General features: G+C 37.4%; 1 protein-coding gene across 1 annotated transcript; it reads left to right on the top strand.

Moving 5' to 3' along the window:
• Window positions 1-1,088: 1,088 nt before the first annotated feature.
• LOC101678356 (ubiquitin-conjugating enzyme E2 D3-like) lies at window positions 1,089-1,536 on the top strand. Its single transcript, XM_045066268.1, has one exon. The coding sequence runs from the start codon at window positions 1,117-1,119 to the stop codon at window positions 1,471-1,473; it is 357 nt and encodes a 118-aa protein (XP_044922203.1). The 5' UTR covers window positions 1,089-1,116; the 3' UTR covers window positions 1,474-1,536.
• Window positions 1,537-18,315: the final 16,779 nt, after the last annotated feature.

The following is an 18,315-nucleotide window of genomic DNA, read 5'->3' as shown; positions in this document are numbered from 1 at the left end:
TAATTAAAGTTACATATTATAACCCCAATTGGAGCATACAATTTCTGACCTTTATGAAATGTGCTTAACCACGGAAACATTTTCCTCAAGAAACACCTTGCCAAAGTTTCCAGGAAACACAGATTTTCAGATTTTGGATTCAGGTATTGGGAGCCTAAAGGAAATAATGTATGCAAAGCACCCATTACAGTGCCTGGTCCAGAGCACGTGCTCACCAAAAGGTGGAGGTGTTGTCAATGATTTTATGATGGTTGGTTCACACTTGAAACACCTATAAAGTGTTTCTGAAACAGAAGGGGAGAGAAGAGGGATAACTAGCAAGTTTTGAGTACCATGATATGCTAAGAAGGAAGCAAATTATCACTTAATTGTTATAACCATACTATGAGGTAGATTTATTAGGTCAATCTTATAGATGAAGAAAAGTGAGGCTCGGAGCTTGCTAAAAGTTCCATAGTGAGTAAATTATAGGCCTATCTGAATTAAGAATTGATTCTTCTTTGTCAAATGACACTAATTATAACTTCTTAAATATGTTCTTGATTTTATATATTACAGAGGTGGGTTTTTAAGCTTTATTTAAATTCAATTTAATTAACATATACTAAATTATTAGTATCAGGGATAGAATTTAGTGATTCATCAGTTAGTTGCACACAACACCGAGGCCTCATTACATCACATAGACTCCTTAATGTCTAATACCGAGTTTCCCCATCCCAGAGCCCCATCCCCTTCAGCAACCCTCATTTTATTTCCTATAGTTAAGAGTCTCTTATGATTTGCCTCTCTCTCTGTTTTTGGCTTATTTTATTTTTCTTTCCCTTCCCCTATATTCATCTGTTTTGTTTCTTAAATTCCACATATGAGTGAAATCATATAGTATTTGTCTTTCTCTGACTGACTTACATCACTTAGCATAATACCCTCTAGTTCTAGTGATATTATTGCAAATGGCAAGATTCCATCCTTTTTGATGGCTGAGTAATATTCCATTTTATTATACATGCATCACATCTTCTTTATCCATTCATGTATTGATGGACGTCTGGGTTTTTCCATATTTTGGCTATTGTGGACATTGCACAATGTTCTGCAGGTCCAGTTGGGGATGATATGTTTCATTGGCAAGCCACAATTATGGGACCTAATGACAGCCCATATCAAGGCGGTGTATTCTTTTTGACAATTCATTTTCCTACAGACTACCCCTTCAAACCACCTAAGGTTGCATTTACAACAAGAATTTATCATCCAAATATTAACAGTAATGGCAGCATTTGTCTCGATATTCTAAGATCACAGTGGTCTCCTGCTTTAACTATTTCTAAAGTTCTTTTATCCATTTGTTCACTGCTATGTGATCCAAACCCAGATGACCCCCTAGTGCCAGAGATTGCACGGATCTATAAAACAGACAGAGATAAGTACAACAGAATATCTCGGGAATGGACTCAGAAGTATGCCATGTGATGCTACCTTAAAGTCAGAATAACCTGCATTATAGCTGGAATAAACTTTAAATTACTGTTAAAAGTAAATTACTGGGGTGCATGTGCCCCTTTGAATCAATCACTATGTGTTCTTTGGATAAATACCTAATAATACAATTGCTGGGTCATAGGATAGGTCTATTTTTAACTTTTTGAGGGACCTCCATACTGTTTTTCAGAGTGGCTGTACCAGTTTGCATTCCAGAGGTAAGGTTTTTTAATTTGTTTGTTTGTTTTTCATATATTATGCCAAATGGAGTAGTACAAGAGGCTAGCACTAGAGAATAAAGCAGAGCTGAGCTATTTCTGCTATTTACTTACTCCGTTACCTTGGGCCTTAGTTCCTCATCATAAAATGGAAATCTCTCCCTCTTGCTCCCTCCCTCCTTCCCTTCCATCTTCCCTCCATCCCCATTCCCTTCCTTCCTTCCTTCCTTCCTTACACATAATATCAGTGATATCTAAGCCAACCAAGTGAAGAGAAGAGGAAAAAGACAGGTTGAGGGGCAAAGAAGTATAATGGAAGGCATTCTAGGCCATGGGAAAAGAGTTGAATTTTATGTCCAATATAAGATGAGGCACTGCAAGATTTTTAAAGCAAGGGAAGAGTGTTACCAGATTATCATTGAGAAAATCTCCTTTACTGTTACTTGAAGAATTGTAGGGGGCAGCCATGGGGAACAGGATGAGGGACAAGAATGAAAGTAGAGAAACTACTTAGAAGCTGATGTGTTCACTGAGGCAAGAGATCTGAAGGTCTCTACTAAGAGGGTGGCAGGAGACATAAAGTAAAGAAAGGAGTTTGAGATAAACTTTCAAGGTAGAATCAATAAGGTTACTAAAATGTGTGATATCTAGTTTGTCAGAAAAGAAGGGTTCTTAGATTTTTTTTTTTTAGTAACTTGATAAAGCACTATGCTTCTTACATGAAAGAAGAACAGGGGTTTGAGAAGATGGACATAGAAGGGGAAAAAAATCAGGAAATTTCATTTCGGATTTGTTAAGATGGAGAATGTGATGCACACCCAAGGGGAGATATCAGGAGACATCTGGACACAGTAGTGAGGAGCTCAGGGGAGAGATGTGAATGCTGATGGAAATGTGGAAATCATTAGCACCAAAAAGCTCATATCCTCTGGAGCTGATAAGATCACTTGGGACAAAGGTTAGAGATGAAAAAGATGACAGTCTGAGACCAACTCCTGAGTTACTTCAAATGAGGTGGCTGAAGAAGGACCCATCAAGGAAAACAAACAATAGGATGAAGTGAGAAAGAAAGGAAAGCAGGAGAGAATGTTTCAAAACTAAGAGAGTGAAGCTCTACTAAGTGATGGGGACAGGGGATAAAAAATAGTGACTCCTTGAAGGTGTTAGACAGAAGATAGTTTGGAGAGTTAATTCTCTTCCGCTAGGATGGGAAACAGAATGCAGGTGATAGTGTGGCCCAGGGGAGGAGGGACACTTCCTCCATGGTCCACAGATGCAAGTATGGGTGGGTTTGGAGATAGAAAATGAGAGAGTTTATGTTTGATGGTGACAGTTTTTCCAATGAAGTATGAAGTTCTTGAACTACATCACATCTTAGATAGAGTCACACAAAACAAGGGCAAAATTTCATTATGTGCAAGTCCCTTCAAAGTGAGAACTATGTGTATAAACATACAAATGGGCACAGTGGCAACAAAGACCTTAAATTGCAAAATCCATTGTAATAGAAGAACAATGGCCTTCCTGTCAAAGCTGAGGCTAGTAAATACTTGAACAAAATGGACTGTTAGTTGCTTTGAGGGCAACGTTTCTAAAAGGGGTCAATGGCCCAGAGGAAAAAGGGAGTGTTGACAGAGAATACATGAGAGCTTTCCTTCCTCATTCCTCTTTCTTTCCACCATAACTTTTATTTTGCTGGAGGTCATTATCACACAGTGAAAGGACAGCCCCAGGACTCTGAACCTCAGGCTAATTAGCAGAGATGGAGAGGGAGAGGGACTCATTGTTTGATTTTATAGACTGACTCTGACCTTAGAGTCTTAATCTGATTACACATCATGACTGGATGATGTAGCAAGAGTTCAGCTGAGATTACCTGTAGATAAAATCTACCTCCAAAATGTCAGAGATTCTGGTGAGCAAAGGACCACTGATGATGAAACTGTAGAACTGTGAAGAGCTGATCTGTCCTCTGTAAATGCCAATTCTAAACTGATACTGACTAAACAAAGTCAGGCATAACTTTACTAAACTGAAGAATTAGTGCATTTATAATGTGTTCATAGTTTCTTCTAGGTGTCCCATAACTTGGAACTAACCTTCCTTTAAGTCCCTTGGGTTCTAAAGTGAGTTGTAGGAAAAGTCTCACCAAGTCCAGGGTCACCTTCTAGACTGAAATTGCTACTGCTCTTCCTCCAACATTACAGCCAACTCCCCTTTGTCTAGTCACATTTACATCTGGTGGCCTGCAACCCTGTCCTCCTCTCCCGAAGTAAAGAGGGATCTCTCAAAACTGATTGGGGAAAAAAAAAAAAAAAAAAGAGAGAGAGATACAATCACATACCTACTAGAATGGAGAAAATCCAACACACTGACAGCACTGAAAGCTGGCATGAATGTAGAGCAAGAGGAACTCCCATTCATCATTAGTGGGAATACAAAACAGTAAAACTACTTTGGAAGACAGTTCTGCAGTTTTTACAAATTCAGTATACTCATTACATGAGCCAGTAACCAAGCTCTTTGGCATTTACCCAAATGAATTGAATATTTTTGTTGACACAAAAACCTTCAGATGAATGTTTACAGCAGGTTTATTCCTAACTGCCAAAACTTAGAGGCAACTAAGATGTCCTTAGTAGGTTAACAGATAAATCAGTGGGTACATCCAGACAATGTAATTCTGAGCTAAAACGAAATGAGCTATGCAACCATGAATATAAGTGGGGGAATATTAAATGCATTATTATTAAGTAAGAGAAGCTAATCTGAAAAGACTATATACTATATGATTCCAATTATACGATATTCAGGAAAAGGCAAAAGTAACGGAGATAGTAAAAAAGATCAGTGGTTGCCAGAGTTTGGGGAGGAAAGGGAGAGATGACTAGGAGGAGTTCAGAGGATTTTTAGAGCAATGAAAATATTCTGTGTAATACTACAACGTTGGGTACTTTGTCAAAACCCATAGACTGTACACCAAGAGTGAATCCTAATGTAAATTATAGACTTTAGGTGATTATGATGTCTCCTGTAGATTTACTGATTGCAATAAATGTACCACTGTGATGGGAGATGTTGACAGTAGAGGAGTCTGTGCATGTGTGGGGGATAGAAGTATGAGAATTCTGTAATTTCTGTTCAGGTTTTCCGTGACCCTAAAACTGCTCTAAAAAAAATTATATTAAAAACTGGATGGAAACCTACCCTTTCAGTAAGTATTTATTAGATTAGCTGAAAACTTGTATTTCTCTCATATAAAGTTTGTCATGGCCATTCTAAAATATCTCATTTAGCTGAGCAATAGAAAGAACCTTTAAACTTTATTCTTTGGTTGTTTTTAATTCTTCTACAGGCTCTATGCCTCCCCCTGCCCCACATAGCCCCAGCTCAAATGTGTTAAAACACATTCTTACGTACTTCTAGAATAATCCATGTTCTGGATAGCACAGTGTTTTTAAGTCATTGGTTTTACATTTTTGTAATCTCTACATCTAAAAAATCACAAGTAAAGAGACAAATGTTATAAAGCCCTAGTTTAGAATGATTTTTAGAAGTTTTTGAAGTCTGTCTTTATTTTGAGAAAGTGACTTCAACAGGTCATGCTGGGTCTGAATTCAGACAGAACAGGCCCAAGTTCCATCCCTCACTGCCATGCTAAACAGGAAGGAACACATAAAACTGTCAGGCTATTTCACTGAAAGGTCTGTATTGGAGTTGAAAAAAAAAATGAACATTTCCAGTAGTTGGCTGGAAGGTTTTATTTCATTTGTTTGCCTTATAAAGTCGTGCTTGGTCATCTTATTAAAAGACAACCTTGCTATAGAAAACACAAACCTGCTCCGTGAAATTATGCATTAACAAATATTGATTTGCACCAGATTGGATCCTGGTTGCAGGAAGGCAAAGCTGTGGCCCAAAGAGTCCCATTGATTCAGGATAGAAGAACTGTGTCTTCTGTCTGTTTTGACTCTCCAGGATTTCCCTAACTTTTCCCTCATCAAAAATATATCAGTCTGAGGACTGAGGTGTTAAATGAATGTGCCAGTAGGTGTGAAGCGCTGGGCAGGAGGGGAGAGCTCTTTGCACTTCCCTGTAAAGTCTTGCCTGTCACTGGCAACCTCCCCTTGCCTTTCCTCTCCAGCCACTGTCTCTCGCTTTGTGCTCATTTCTTTACTTAGCTTTCACTCCAAGGCCATTTTATCCAGTACCAGGATAAAATAAATCCACCCTCTTATCCTCCCAAACATGGGAGAGTCAAGATATATGTGGCACGGTTTGGGAATATAGGAGAAGATGTGTTGAACCTATTATTGCCTCTATAGAGCAAAACTAGATGAAACACATTTACTCCTCAGTTCATGCTTTTTGTCTCTCTTGCCTTGAGGAAAGCGATCAGGTGGTTACGTTGCAGGGAGAAAGGGCTAAGACCAAGGAATGCCTCCCCAGAAACTCAGTTAGAAAGATGAAGTGACTTTCTCAGGATCAACTAGCAAAACTGGGATTCAGAGTGCCCCCAGATGGGACGAAAAGATCTAGGTTCAAATCTTATTACAAGTTACATCATTTCCATCTGCCTTAATTCCCTCATTTGTAAAGTGGTGATAAATTAGATGCTTGCTGCAATGACTGTAAAATAATTATCAATCAATCAATTCATCAATAGTATTAAGACTATTATCCTTATCTATTTCACTACATTATAAGTGCTGATTGTGCAGGCAGGAAGTCCATCTTGCTCTCTGATACATTCTAGAGCTTTACCCCATACCTGGCATATAACAAGTGATTCTTACATGTGAAGAAATTACTGAGAGAATGAAATGAAAAAATATATATGAAGTTCAGGGTCAGGAGTTTCACAGAGAATGTCAGGTCTCTTTACCTATCACCATTCAGTAGGACAATCCCTTTTAATTATATAATTTTATTTGGGAAATATTTGAATACCTTTGAGTACCATTTGGTATTGTCATCCAGGTTCAATACCACACTTAGTGGCTAATAATTGTCCAATTGACACCGTTTGGCAACAGGTTGGACATGATCCACTGCTAGAGGCAGGAGCACCATCTCCAATAAAGATAAATAAAAAGAAGGCCTGGTGTATCCAAGACAAAATATAGCCCTACCTAGGCCCATGATCTCAGAGTTGTCCTCAGGAGAAAAGAGCTACAAACAAATGCTACTAGTCACTTGGAAGTCCTAAGATCTTAAGATGATTTTATTTTCCTGTAACAAATAAGCACTCTTTGACTTTCTGTTAATATACTGACTTTTTCATAAGCCCAGATTTCCACTCTTAAACGACCAGCTGCACTGGGAACAGAGAAGACTTAAAAGGCTTTCAACTCTTCTGGGCTCAAGTTGCTTGAACAGCATCATCCAAGAGACCAAGTGCAGTGAATGGCAGAATGGTTGCATTTCTCACCAAGTACACATTGAGATAGCCACAGCCATCGTATCAGAAAACAATTCTGGTCATTTATACAGAGATGAAGTGGTTGAGAGTTTGGTTTTTGCTAAATATCCCTTCCAACGTTTGCTATTGATCCCCATGCCAGCAACTGGTGGCTCAGCCCGAACCTGAGTGACAATGCACCCAGCGGCTTCAAGAAGAAAGCCACAGAAAATGAAATAAAAAGTAAATCAAGTATCATCTTAGGTCATCTTTCTTTTCATAATGAGAAAAATGTGTTGGGAACCTTAAAGGAGCTACAGCAAACACATTAATTTATGCTGATAAAATTTCTGAGAATAATTATCATTTTCATCCTAGGGGACCCACATTATCTGATTCCAACATAGATTACCTCATGTTGCATTCCATGACAATAGATTTGAATGATGAAAACTCTATTCTACTGTTAATTCTACTCTGTGTCCACCCCCCCCACACACACACACCATTTAATTCTCAGAGGCCAAAGTCCACCAAAAGTTGGAAGTGCTAATACACATATAAAATCCCTGGTAACCTTTATTTTTAAAGAGTGTGCTCATAGAAAAAAGAAAGAAAGAGAGAGAAAGAAAGAAAGAGGGGGTGAGGAAAGGAGGGAGGGAGCAAGGAAGGGAAAAAAGTTTGAGAACTCCAGGCTTCTGAAGCAGGGCTGCCTCTGAGGAAGCTCCCCTGGCCCTTGGTTTCTAGGGATGCAGCGCTAATGCCGTCACAGGTTAATAGCTTCAAGCCTGGGGCTTCCCATGAAATTTAGCAATCTGTTGTTTGGTTTCCCTGTAGGTTCCCCCTACAGTTCAGTAGCACATTCTAACAGATTATAATTGTAAAATGGAAATGTGTCCTGAATACAGGAAAATGTATACTGAATAGGAAGCAGATAACTAGAGGGTTCAGTTAGACAGAATACATTGTATTTAAAAGGTTGGTTTGAAGGATTTTTTTTTTTTTTCATTTTTACTCTTGCGGATAAGGTGATTTAAACAAGTCTATCATAGGAGGTTGGGAAGTTTGTCAATTCATGCATGTTGCTCACAGACTATCTACATACTGTCCTAAGAAGTACCTGGATGAGCAATAAGAGACACTACGCTTTATATTAACAGCTAGGTATCAGATCTGCTTAAAACAGAGATGACTTCACCTAAATGAAAGTCTGACAAACACCTCTTTCTCCTAACCAAAACCTAACCCTCTGTTTATACTAGAGATCGCATTCCCTCTTGTCGGTTAAGGAGTTGGCTCCTGTAGGTGTCCCCTTTCTTTCCTAAAATATTAACTTCTTTCTCTCTCCTGGATCATCACCATCAGCACTCAGATTCCTATAGGAGCTATAAGATGCCACATACTGAAAAGCCCCCTTTCGATCCGTACTCCATCTCCAACTCACACCTCTGCTCCTCCTCACAGCAAAACTCTCTGAGGAGTTGTGTGACTCTCTCTTTCTACTGTTTCCCACCATTCTTTTCTGAACCTACTAACAAGCAGGCTTTTCATCTCACATCCTGGCCCCAGTGAAAGCAGTTTGGTTACATGTAGTGATAGCATGCATCATATACCTGATAATGTTCCACTCCTCGTCCTCTCCTAACCACATCTACACAATTGATCCTTGCAACGCTGTCTTGCTCACTTCTTACAGTACTACCCTATCTGATGTTCTTCCCTCCTTACTGGCTGATCTTGATGATCTCCCTCACCCCTTTACCTTCCTTCCCTTCACCAGAGCTCAGTTCCTTGGTTTTAAATACCATTTATATGCTGATGGCATCCAAATGCTTATATAGTTCTAACATTTGCTTATATGGTTCTAACATTTGCTGAGTTCCTGACCCATGTAGTAGAAACTTGACCTCTGCTTGGATGGCCAGTTGAAACTCTGCTCAGTGCTCTTCATCTCAGTAAAGGCACCACCACACAGCACCCCCTGCCCTACACCCAGGAGTCTCTGCGACCACCTCTCCATCTCCCCTCCATATACATCCATTCTAGCAGGAATTTCTGCCTGTTCTCTTTAGGATTCAATCATTTTCACTACTCCATTGCTGCAGCTCTGGTGCAGGCTGCCCACTTCTGTACCTGGATTTGAGCTAGAGATCCCTAGATGGTTTCTCTTCTTTACCCAGAAGCCAAAGAGATCTTTAAAAACACAAATTGTGTTAATTCCCTTCCCAACAATTTCCAATGGCTTTCTGTCCATTACACTTGAAATAACATCCAAACTCCCTTTTGTCAACACACAAGGTCATAAAAGACCGGGCTCCATTTATCTCTCTAGCCTTCTCACATCAGCCACTCTGTTCCTGTCCCCTCCACTCTGGCCACTAGGGCAGCAATGGTGTTCCTTGAGCAAAGCACATTCAGTCCCTCTCTTGTTCCATGCCTCTGCCTCTCTGCCTGAAAAGTGCTTCCTTCCTATTCTCCCATGATCTCCACTGGCTCTCTCACCTCAGATACTACCTCCTCCAAAAGAATCTGTCCAGCCATCCTTAAAAAAAAAAAAAAATGCTCACCTTCACTCACTGCCTAGCCCTTTACTCTGCTTTATTTTCTTCACGGCACATATCACTATCTTAAATGATAGTATACGTGTATTTATTAAAATATTTATTCTAATCCTTCCTAATTGAATGTAATTCTACAGGACAGGAACATAATTGTCTTTTTCAAGTTTGGATCCCTAGTGACCATAACAGCGGCTGACACATAACAGAATAGACATTTAATAAATAATATTTTAAATGAAATAATAAACAATAATTTGGGCCAGGATAATTAGTAATTAAATGCTTTTCTTATCATACTCTCAAGCCATTATCAAATCAATTTTAAAATAAATTGGATAAGAAGAGGAAATACTGTATAGATACCAATGTCCAAAATCATTTTAAGAATTAACTAAAGTTCAGTTAAAATCTGAAAAGATTTTGAATGAAGGCAGAACTTGAAGACAGCATAGTTTGAAATATATTTATTTGGGTGATCAAATAAGAATATCAAATAAATTTGAAAAAGAATAATGAGGGGCTGTATGGAAATGTACAAAGAGAGGGGAAAATGCTCTGAAGAGCTTTGTCTTAAAAATGCTAACTATAGGGGCGCCTGGGTGGCTCAGTGGGTTGAACCTCTGCCTTCGGCTCAGGTCATGATCTCAGGGTCCTGGGGTCAAGTCTCACATCAGGCTCTCTGCTTGGCGGGGAGCCTGCTTCCTCCTCTCTCTCTCTCTGCCCGCCTCTCTGCCTGCTTGTGATCTCTCTCTGTCAAATAAATATATTTTAAAAATCTAAAAAAAAGTGCTAAATATAATTTAAAGTTAGAGTAATTAATAATGTGGTACCACTAACATGACATCACAGAGATAAACAAAACAACTGCACTATCTATGAAGGAAAACCTCGGCATGTAAAAAAACGTAACACACTATGAAGTAAATAACACAAATCATTAAATAGAGGACAGATACATTTTTAAATGGTTTGGGGCAAATCAGGAAAACTCCAATTAGGACTTAACCCAAGGGGTGCCTAGGTGGCTCAGCTGTTAAGCTTCTGCCTTCGACTCAGGTTATGATCCCAAGATCCTGGAATTGAGCCCTGTATCGGCTCCCTGCTCAGTGGGAAGACCACTTCTCCCTCTCCCACTCTCCCTGCTTGTGTTCCCTCTCTCACACTCTCTCTCTCTCTATCAATTAAATAAATAAAATCTAAAGGGAAAAAAAAAAAAAGACTTAACCCAGCATAGTACAACAATAATGGCAACAAAATTCTGAAGCAATGAAAAAGATAAATACTGGAAGCAAATTTTAAAAATAGGACTAAATATTTCATGTATCTTGGAGATAAGAAAGGCCTTCTAAAGCATATTTACCAATGGCCACATTAAACAAGAGAACAAAAACAAAGGATATTTTTGAATGGTAAGCATATGAGCAAACAAAAAGGCAATTCTCAAACTAGAAATAATCTAAAAAATATTTCTCACAGACTAACAAAGTTAATATTTTTAGAAAATACATAAATCACTCCTACAAATCAGTTATCTTATGAATAAAATAAAGAAAATAGTATTTGTTTTGCAGGCGATGGTGCCTGAAAAAGAGTTGGCAAACATTCCATTAGTCATAACTATTATTAATAGTTAATATTTTAGATTAAATATTTTAAATTAAAAATTTAATATTTTAAATTAAAAACACTAATCTTTTAACAGGAAAGGGAAAAATTACAAAAATAAGATGTAATCAAGTCATATTAAACAAATAAATGCACATTAAAACTAGGGCTTACCATTTTCACTGACAACTAAAAAAATATTTAAAAATCTGTTTTCAAATTATTGATAACAGTGTAAATCAGTACAACTTTTCCAAAGCCCTTTTATCCATACTACCTAAAGCAGTCTAGATTCAGCACAGTTCCTATCAAAATTCCAACAGCATTTTTCACAGAAGAAACAATCCTGAAATTCATATGGGACCACAAAAGATCTAGAATAGCTAAAGAAGAAAAACAAGAAGAACAAAACTGGAGGCATCACATTTCATGATGTCAAATTATATTACAAAACCATAGTAATCAGTACAAGCATAGATCAAGGCAACACAGAGAGCCCAGATATTACCCCACCCATATATAATCAACTAAATCTTTGACAAGAACCCACCAAGGAAAAAGGATAGTCTTTTAAAAATGGTGTTAGCAAAACTGGATATTCACGTGCAAAAGAGTGAAACTGGACCTTAATCTTATACCATACAGAAAAATCAACTCAAAATGAATTAAAGATTTAAACGTAAGACCTGATGGGTACCTGGATGGCTCAGTCAGTTAAGTGGTTAAGTGTCTGCCTTCAGCTCAGGCAATGATCCTGGGGACCTGGTATGGAGTCCTGCATCTGGCTCCTTGCTCAGCAGGGAGACTGCTTTTCTCTCTGCCTGTCCCTTTCTTTGCTTGTGCTCTTTCTCAATCTCAATCTCTCTCTCTCTCTCTGACAAATAAATAAATAAATAAATAAAATCTCTTTTAAAAAATGAAAGTCCTGAAATTATAAAATTCCTAGATGAAAACATAGGAAAATAACTCCTTTACATTATTCTTGGCAACAATTTTTTTTATTTTATTTACATATAATATATATTTGCTTCAGGTGTACAGGTCTATGAATCATCAGTCTTACACAATTCACAGTACTCACCATAGCACAATATTTTTAGATATTTATAACACCAAAGCACAGGCGACAAAAGCAAAAATAAACAAATGGGACTGCATCAAATTAAAAAGCTCTGCTCAGCAAAGAAAACAATCAACAAAATGAAAAGGCAACATAGGAAATGGGAGAAAATACTTGCAAACCATACACCCATTAAGGAGTTAATGTATGAAAAATAAAAGAAACTCCTAGAAATCAATAGTAAAAACAAAACAATAAGCAAGCAAACAAATAAGAAATCTGATTTAAAAATGGGCAAAGAACCTAAATAGACATTTCTCCAAGGAAGACATATGAATGGCCAATGTACCTATACTCCCATGTTCACTGAAGTATTATTCATAATAGTCAACGTAGGAAATAACCAAAATGTCCATTGACAGATGAATAGATAAAGAAAATGTGGTAAGTATGTATCATGTAGTATTATTCCGTTTTAGAAGAGAAGGAAATCCTTCCATTTGCAATAACATAAATGGACCTGAAAGATTTTAGACCATGTGGAATAAACTAGACACAGAAAATAAATACTATATGGTGTCATTATATGTGGAATCCCAAATAGTCTTCATACAAGCAGAGAAGAAAATGGTGGTTGCCAGGGACTGGGTGGAAGGGAATTGGGAAGGTGATTGTGAAAGGATACAAAGATTCAGTTATGCAAGATAAATAAGTTCTGCAAATGCATTATACAGAATAGTCCTTTAACCTACAGTACTGTATTAATACTTAAAATTTGCTAAATGTTTAGAGCTTATATTAAGCATTCTTACACCCAACCACATACACATGCACAAATAAATAATAATAATAATAATAATAATATAATAATAATAATATAATAATAATAATATAATAATAACAAAAACAACCAGAAGGGGGAGGAGGAAAGGGGGAAGAGGAGGAAGAAGAATTTTAAAGACAGAGTAGGAGAAAGCTTTGGGAAGTGACAGATACGTTTTATTGACTGATGATGTTGATGGTTTCAAAGGTGTATTCTTATCCCCAAATTGAATGAGTTGTCTGTAATAAACATGTATAGCTTTTTGCATTTCTTCTTTTTTTTTTTTTAAGATTTTATTTATTTGTCTGAGAGAGACAGTGAGAGACAACATGAGCAAGGAGAAGGTCAGAGGGAGACGCAGACTCCCCATGGAGCTGGGAGCCTGATGCGGGACTCGATCCTGGGACTCCAGGATCATGACCTGAGCTGAAGGCAGTCGCTTAACCAACTGAACCACCCAGGCACTCAGCTTTTTGCATTTCGATCATACCTTAATCATGTGTTGTTTTTTTTTTTTTTTAAAGTAATATACTGTATGTCATCTAATCTGATTGTAAAGTACAGCACAATTTTAAGTACCACTACAAAAACACACCAAAATAAAAAACAAGCTAGCAACATGATATGCCATCACTTGTAAAATGCACTTGAATTGCCAAGATGACAGAAAGAAAAGTTGGGCAACCTAAAATCGATGAAATATGTTATAGCAAAAATCTTAATATAAAAAAATGCATTCATCCAGTTATTTCCAATAATTGTTCACTGTAGTAGCAACCCCCTAAAAAATATGCCCACATCCTAACCCCCAGAACCTATGAATGTGACTTTTTTTTTTTTTTGAAAAAGGACTTTTGTTGATGTTATTAAGCTAAAGATCTCTGGATGAGATCATCCTGGATTATCTAGTTCACCCTGAATGCAATGACAAGTGACCTTATCAGAGACACACAGAGAGGCACAGGGAGAAGAGAAGGCCCTGCGAAGATGTAGGCAGAGCCTGCCACAAGATGAGAAATGCTTCCCCCAGGAAGTGCAGTTCTGCCAGCACCTTGATTTTGTACTTCTGGCTGCCAGAACTGTGGGAGAATAAATTTCTGTTGTTTTAAGCCACCAAGTTTGCAGTAAGTTGTTACTGCAGCCCTAAGAAACTGATACAAGGGAATAATCATTAAAAAAAAAAAAAGTGATTAAAAAAAAATACCAAAAAAATGAAAATGTGAAAAAGGAGATTGAAAGAAAATATATCAAAATGGTGATACTGATTATATTTGGGTGAAATGATCACAGGATATTTCTATATATTATTTCTGGAATGTTCCTTTCCATATTTTCCCAATTTTCAACAAGCACAAATAATAATCAGGAAAAAATAATAAATGGTAAAAAACATAACACTGAGGTAATTTTTAAAAATATTTATTTATTTATTTGAGGGACACCTGGGTGGCTCAGTTGGTTAAGCGTCTGCCTTCAGCTCAGTTCCTGTCACCAGGGTCCCAGAATCGAGTCCCATTAACAAGCTCCTTGCTCAGTACGGAGCCTGCTTCTCTCCTCCTGCTGCTCCCCTTGCTTGTGTGCTCTCACTCTCTCTCTCTCCGACAAATATAAATATAATCTTTTAAAAAAATAAAAGTTATGAATAAAAGATGGATTTATTTATTTGAGAGAGAAAGGAGCCCATGCAAGAGGGGGTTGGGGCAGAGGGAAAGGGAGAACAGAATCTCCAGCAGACTCCTGCTAAGCATGGAGCCAGGCACAGGGTTCAATCTCAGAACACTCAGAACCTCAGACCATGACCTGAACCAGACGCTTAACTTACTAAACCACCCAGGTGCCCCAACATTGAGGTAAGTTTTTTAAAAAAAATTGTCCTATAATCCTATTACTAATATTTCACTATGCCTTTTCTTCATATCCCCTTCTAATTTTTTTATAATTAAATAAGATATTAATTGTCAGTCCAATGCAAAGAAACATTCCTTAAAATTTCTCTAACATAAAACTTTGTAAAGATTTACTTCTGCATGTTTTCTTTCTTTAAAATGTGTTTCTTGGGGCACCTGGGTGGCTCAGTGGGTTAAGCCTTGGCCTTCGGCTCAGGTCATGGTCTCAGGGTCCTGGGATCGAGCCCTGAATCTGGCTCTCTGCTCAGTGAGGAGCCTGCCTCCCCCTCTCTCTGTACCTGCCTCTCTGCCTACTTGTGATCTCTCTCTCTCTCTCTGTTGAATAAATAAATAAAATCTTTACGTTTCTTTTTTTTTTAATTTTTAATTTTTTATAAACATATATTTTTATCCCCAGGGGAACAGGTCTGTGAATCACCAGGTTTACACACTTCACAGCACTCACACAATAGCCAAACTATGGGAAGAACCTAGATGTCCATCAACAGATGAATGGATCAAGAAGATGTGGCATATATACACAATGGAATAAATAAAATCTTTAAAAAAATAAAAATAAAACTAAATAAAATGTGTGTTTTTTTTAAAGATTTTCACTTATTTATTTGAGAGAGAGAGAGAGTACAAGTGAGAGCACAAGCAAGATGAGCAGCAGAGGAGAGGGAAAAGCAGGCTTCTGGCTGAGTAGGGAGCCCGGTGGGTGGCTCAATTCCAGGACCCTGGGATTAGGACCTGAGCCAAGAGCAGATGCTTAACTGACTGAGCCACCCAGATGCCCCTAAAATGTATTTCTTTATTCATTCCCATAATTCTTCTTGAACCTCCTTTTGTCCATCTCCTCTCAAGGTATTCCTTATAAATACACTGTTAAAGTCATTTTAGTAAGATTTAGACATATTCTATCAAAATCAAGGGTTTATTGCTAAAAAGAGTGCATGCAGCTTATCTTGATCTATACATTTAAATAGTTCAGCTTCTTCATAGTTTTTTAATTTTATAATAAAGATTTTCATATTTTAAATTAATCTATTTTAGAGCAGTTTTAGATTTATAGAAAAATTATCAGAGAGTACAGAAAGTTCCTATATGTCCCCTCACGCCCAAACCAGTTCTCCTTATATTAACATCTTACATTATTGTGGTATGTTTGTTACAACTGATGAGCCAGTATCCACATTGATAAATTATTGTTAATGATATAATTTACATTAGGGTTCACTCTTGGTATTGTACAGTCTATGGATTTTGAGAAATATGACATATATCTGCCATGACAATATCACATAGATATTTTTTACCTCCTTAAAAGTCCCTTAAAGTCCTCATATTCATCCCTCCCTATGTGCAAAAATACCTAGCAACTGTTCTTAGTTTTGCCTTCTCCAGAATGTCATATAGTTGGTGCCATACAATATGCAGCCTTTTCAGATAGGCTTCTGTCACATGGTAATATGCTTTTAAGGTGCCTTCACATCTTCATGGCTTGATAGCTCATTTTCTTTTAGTGCTGAATAATACTCCATTGTATTTTGTAGCTTCTTAAGTAAATTTGCAGAACCCTTGTAATCAGCTCTGTTGATACATATGATATACTTCCTGACCTCCACGTATTTACCTAGTAGTTTCTATTTCATTAGGCAACAGACACTCTGCCCAAGAAGGCAAACTCACTATAGTCTTAAGGGAGAAATGTGCCCATGGTACTAATGTCTAAGTAAATTAGTCTCACCTAGATTGTAAAATCATCTCTGCTCTTTGAGAGACCAGTTTGTTCTTTATTCATTCAACAGGGGGAAAAAATAAAGACCTAAAAGAATCCTTCTGAGGAACTCCTTGCTAAATTGGGAAATAGAGTGGGTTTTAAAAAATGTAAATGATTTGTTGAAATCTACCCTTGCCTTTTTATTATCATTGTCCTATAAAATTCTCTGGGCTTTGCTTTTAGTGTCTTGTTTAATTTAAATGTTTTTGAATGACATGGTTCTATATAATGCAATTTCCTCATTTATTCTTTAGTAATTCTTTCTTTCTCCTCCACCTTTTTTCCATGATGTTTCTATAATGTTGGTTACTTAAACCTGACAAGTAGCTAATGAATCATGCAGTAAAATTTTATGGGTGTTGAGCAAAGACTAGCACAAATGCAGGTAGACCAGGGAAACATTCCACACATATAGTCTTTTTAAAACCATTCTTACTTCCCAATTGAGTTTTAACTTTTAGATGCTTCTCCACTGAACATCATAATAGCAGTTTTTAAAACTTCTATATCACTTAAACTGCATCCCTTCACAAGTGTTGGAATGTAAAAGTCCTAACAATGCTGCCTCATGGAGAATCTCAAAAAAATAAGGAGCCCATTCAGAAGACAGGTGATTTCAGCAATTTGACCAAATAGGGCTTATTGATTTGGACATAATAAATGATTGAACTTCATTCTGTAATCATTGATAACTGAGGTTTCAGAATTTAGGCTTTTATATGGATAACGTTCTTATTTAAAGTCAAAGTGCTACATTATTTGAGCCTGTGAATCTTTTCGTTCACAGATTATGCAACATATGGAAATTTGCATAAGAAAACCTCTACTACAGTCTTATTCTTCCACTCTTGTGCTTTCTACAAATCCCAGTTATGGGACACTCTTGTCAAGTGTTTAAGGCAACTAAGCAACAACTATTAAGGTACAGGCACTCCAGCAGTTATTCAAGATACTAAATTACATGGGAACTCCAGTTATCAGGGCCTGATCTGTTTGGATCTCTAATTCATGGGGGTTGTATAAAAGAGAGATATATGGTTTGGTGATGAGATCGGGAACGGCTGCAAGTATGAAGCCCCAAGTAAAGGACAGAGAAGTGACATCAGGGGAAGGGACAAGGTGAGAAGCAAATTAAGTTAAATCTTCAGTAGCAAAGACATCTGGCAGTCGGGGGATAAAAAGGAAGAATAAAAAAACATAAAACTAAAGCTGCAGGAGAAATGACCTGGATAAATAGGAAGGTCGACATTTCAAGTGAGGCATGTTTTTGCAGGAAGTGAGTGGATGGAGATATTCATGGTGCTACTTCTATGATGAGGTGGGAATCCAGTTGGCTGTGTACTCCAAACAACCCAATCTAGCCTATGATATATCTGAAATATTCAAAACCCCAAGTTATCTAGATTCTTTTAGCAGTGGTGGTTCCAGATCTTATCTATAGGAAAGGGTTGGGGGTAGTAGTTTGGTTGGAAGAGAAAACCAAAGGATTTATCATG

Source organism: Mustela putorius, unplaced genomic scaffold (assembly GCF_011764305.1).
Source record: "Mustela putorius furo isolate JIRA1106 unplaced genomic scaffold, ASM1176430v1.1 tig00003863_pilon_pilon_pilon, whole genome shotgun sequence".
Classification (NCBI taxonomy): Eukaryota; Metazoa; Chordata; class Mammalia; order Carnivora; family Mustelidae; genus Mustela; species Mustela putorius.
The sequence above is the reverse complement of the archived record's forward strand: the minus strand, read 5'-3'. Positions and strand labels throughout refer to the sequence as shown.

What these genes read in the sequence shown, in the direction of transcription:
- LOC101678356 (XM_045066268.1), top strand. Translation starts at nt 1,117, where the DNA reads ATGTTTCATTGGCAAGCCACAATTATGGGACCTAATGACAGCCCATAT.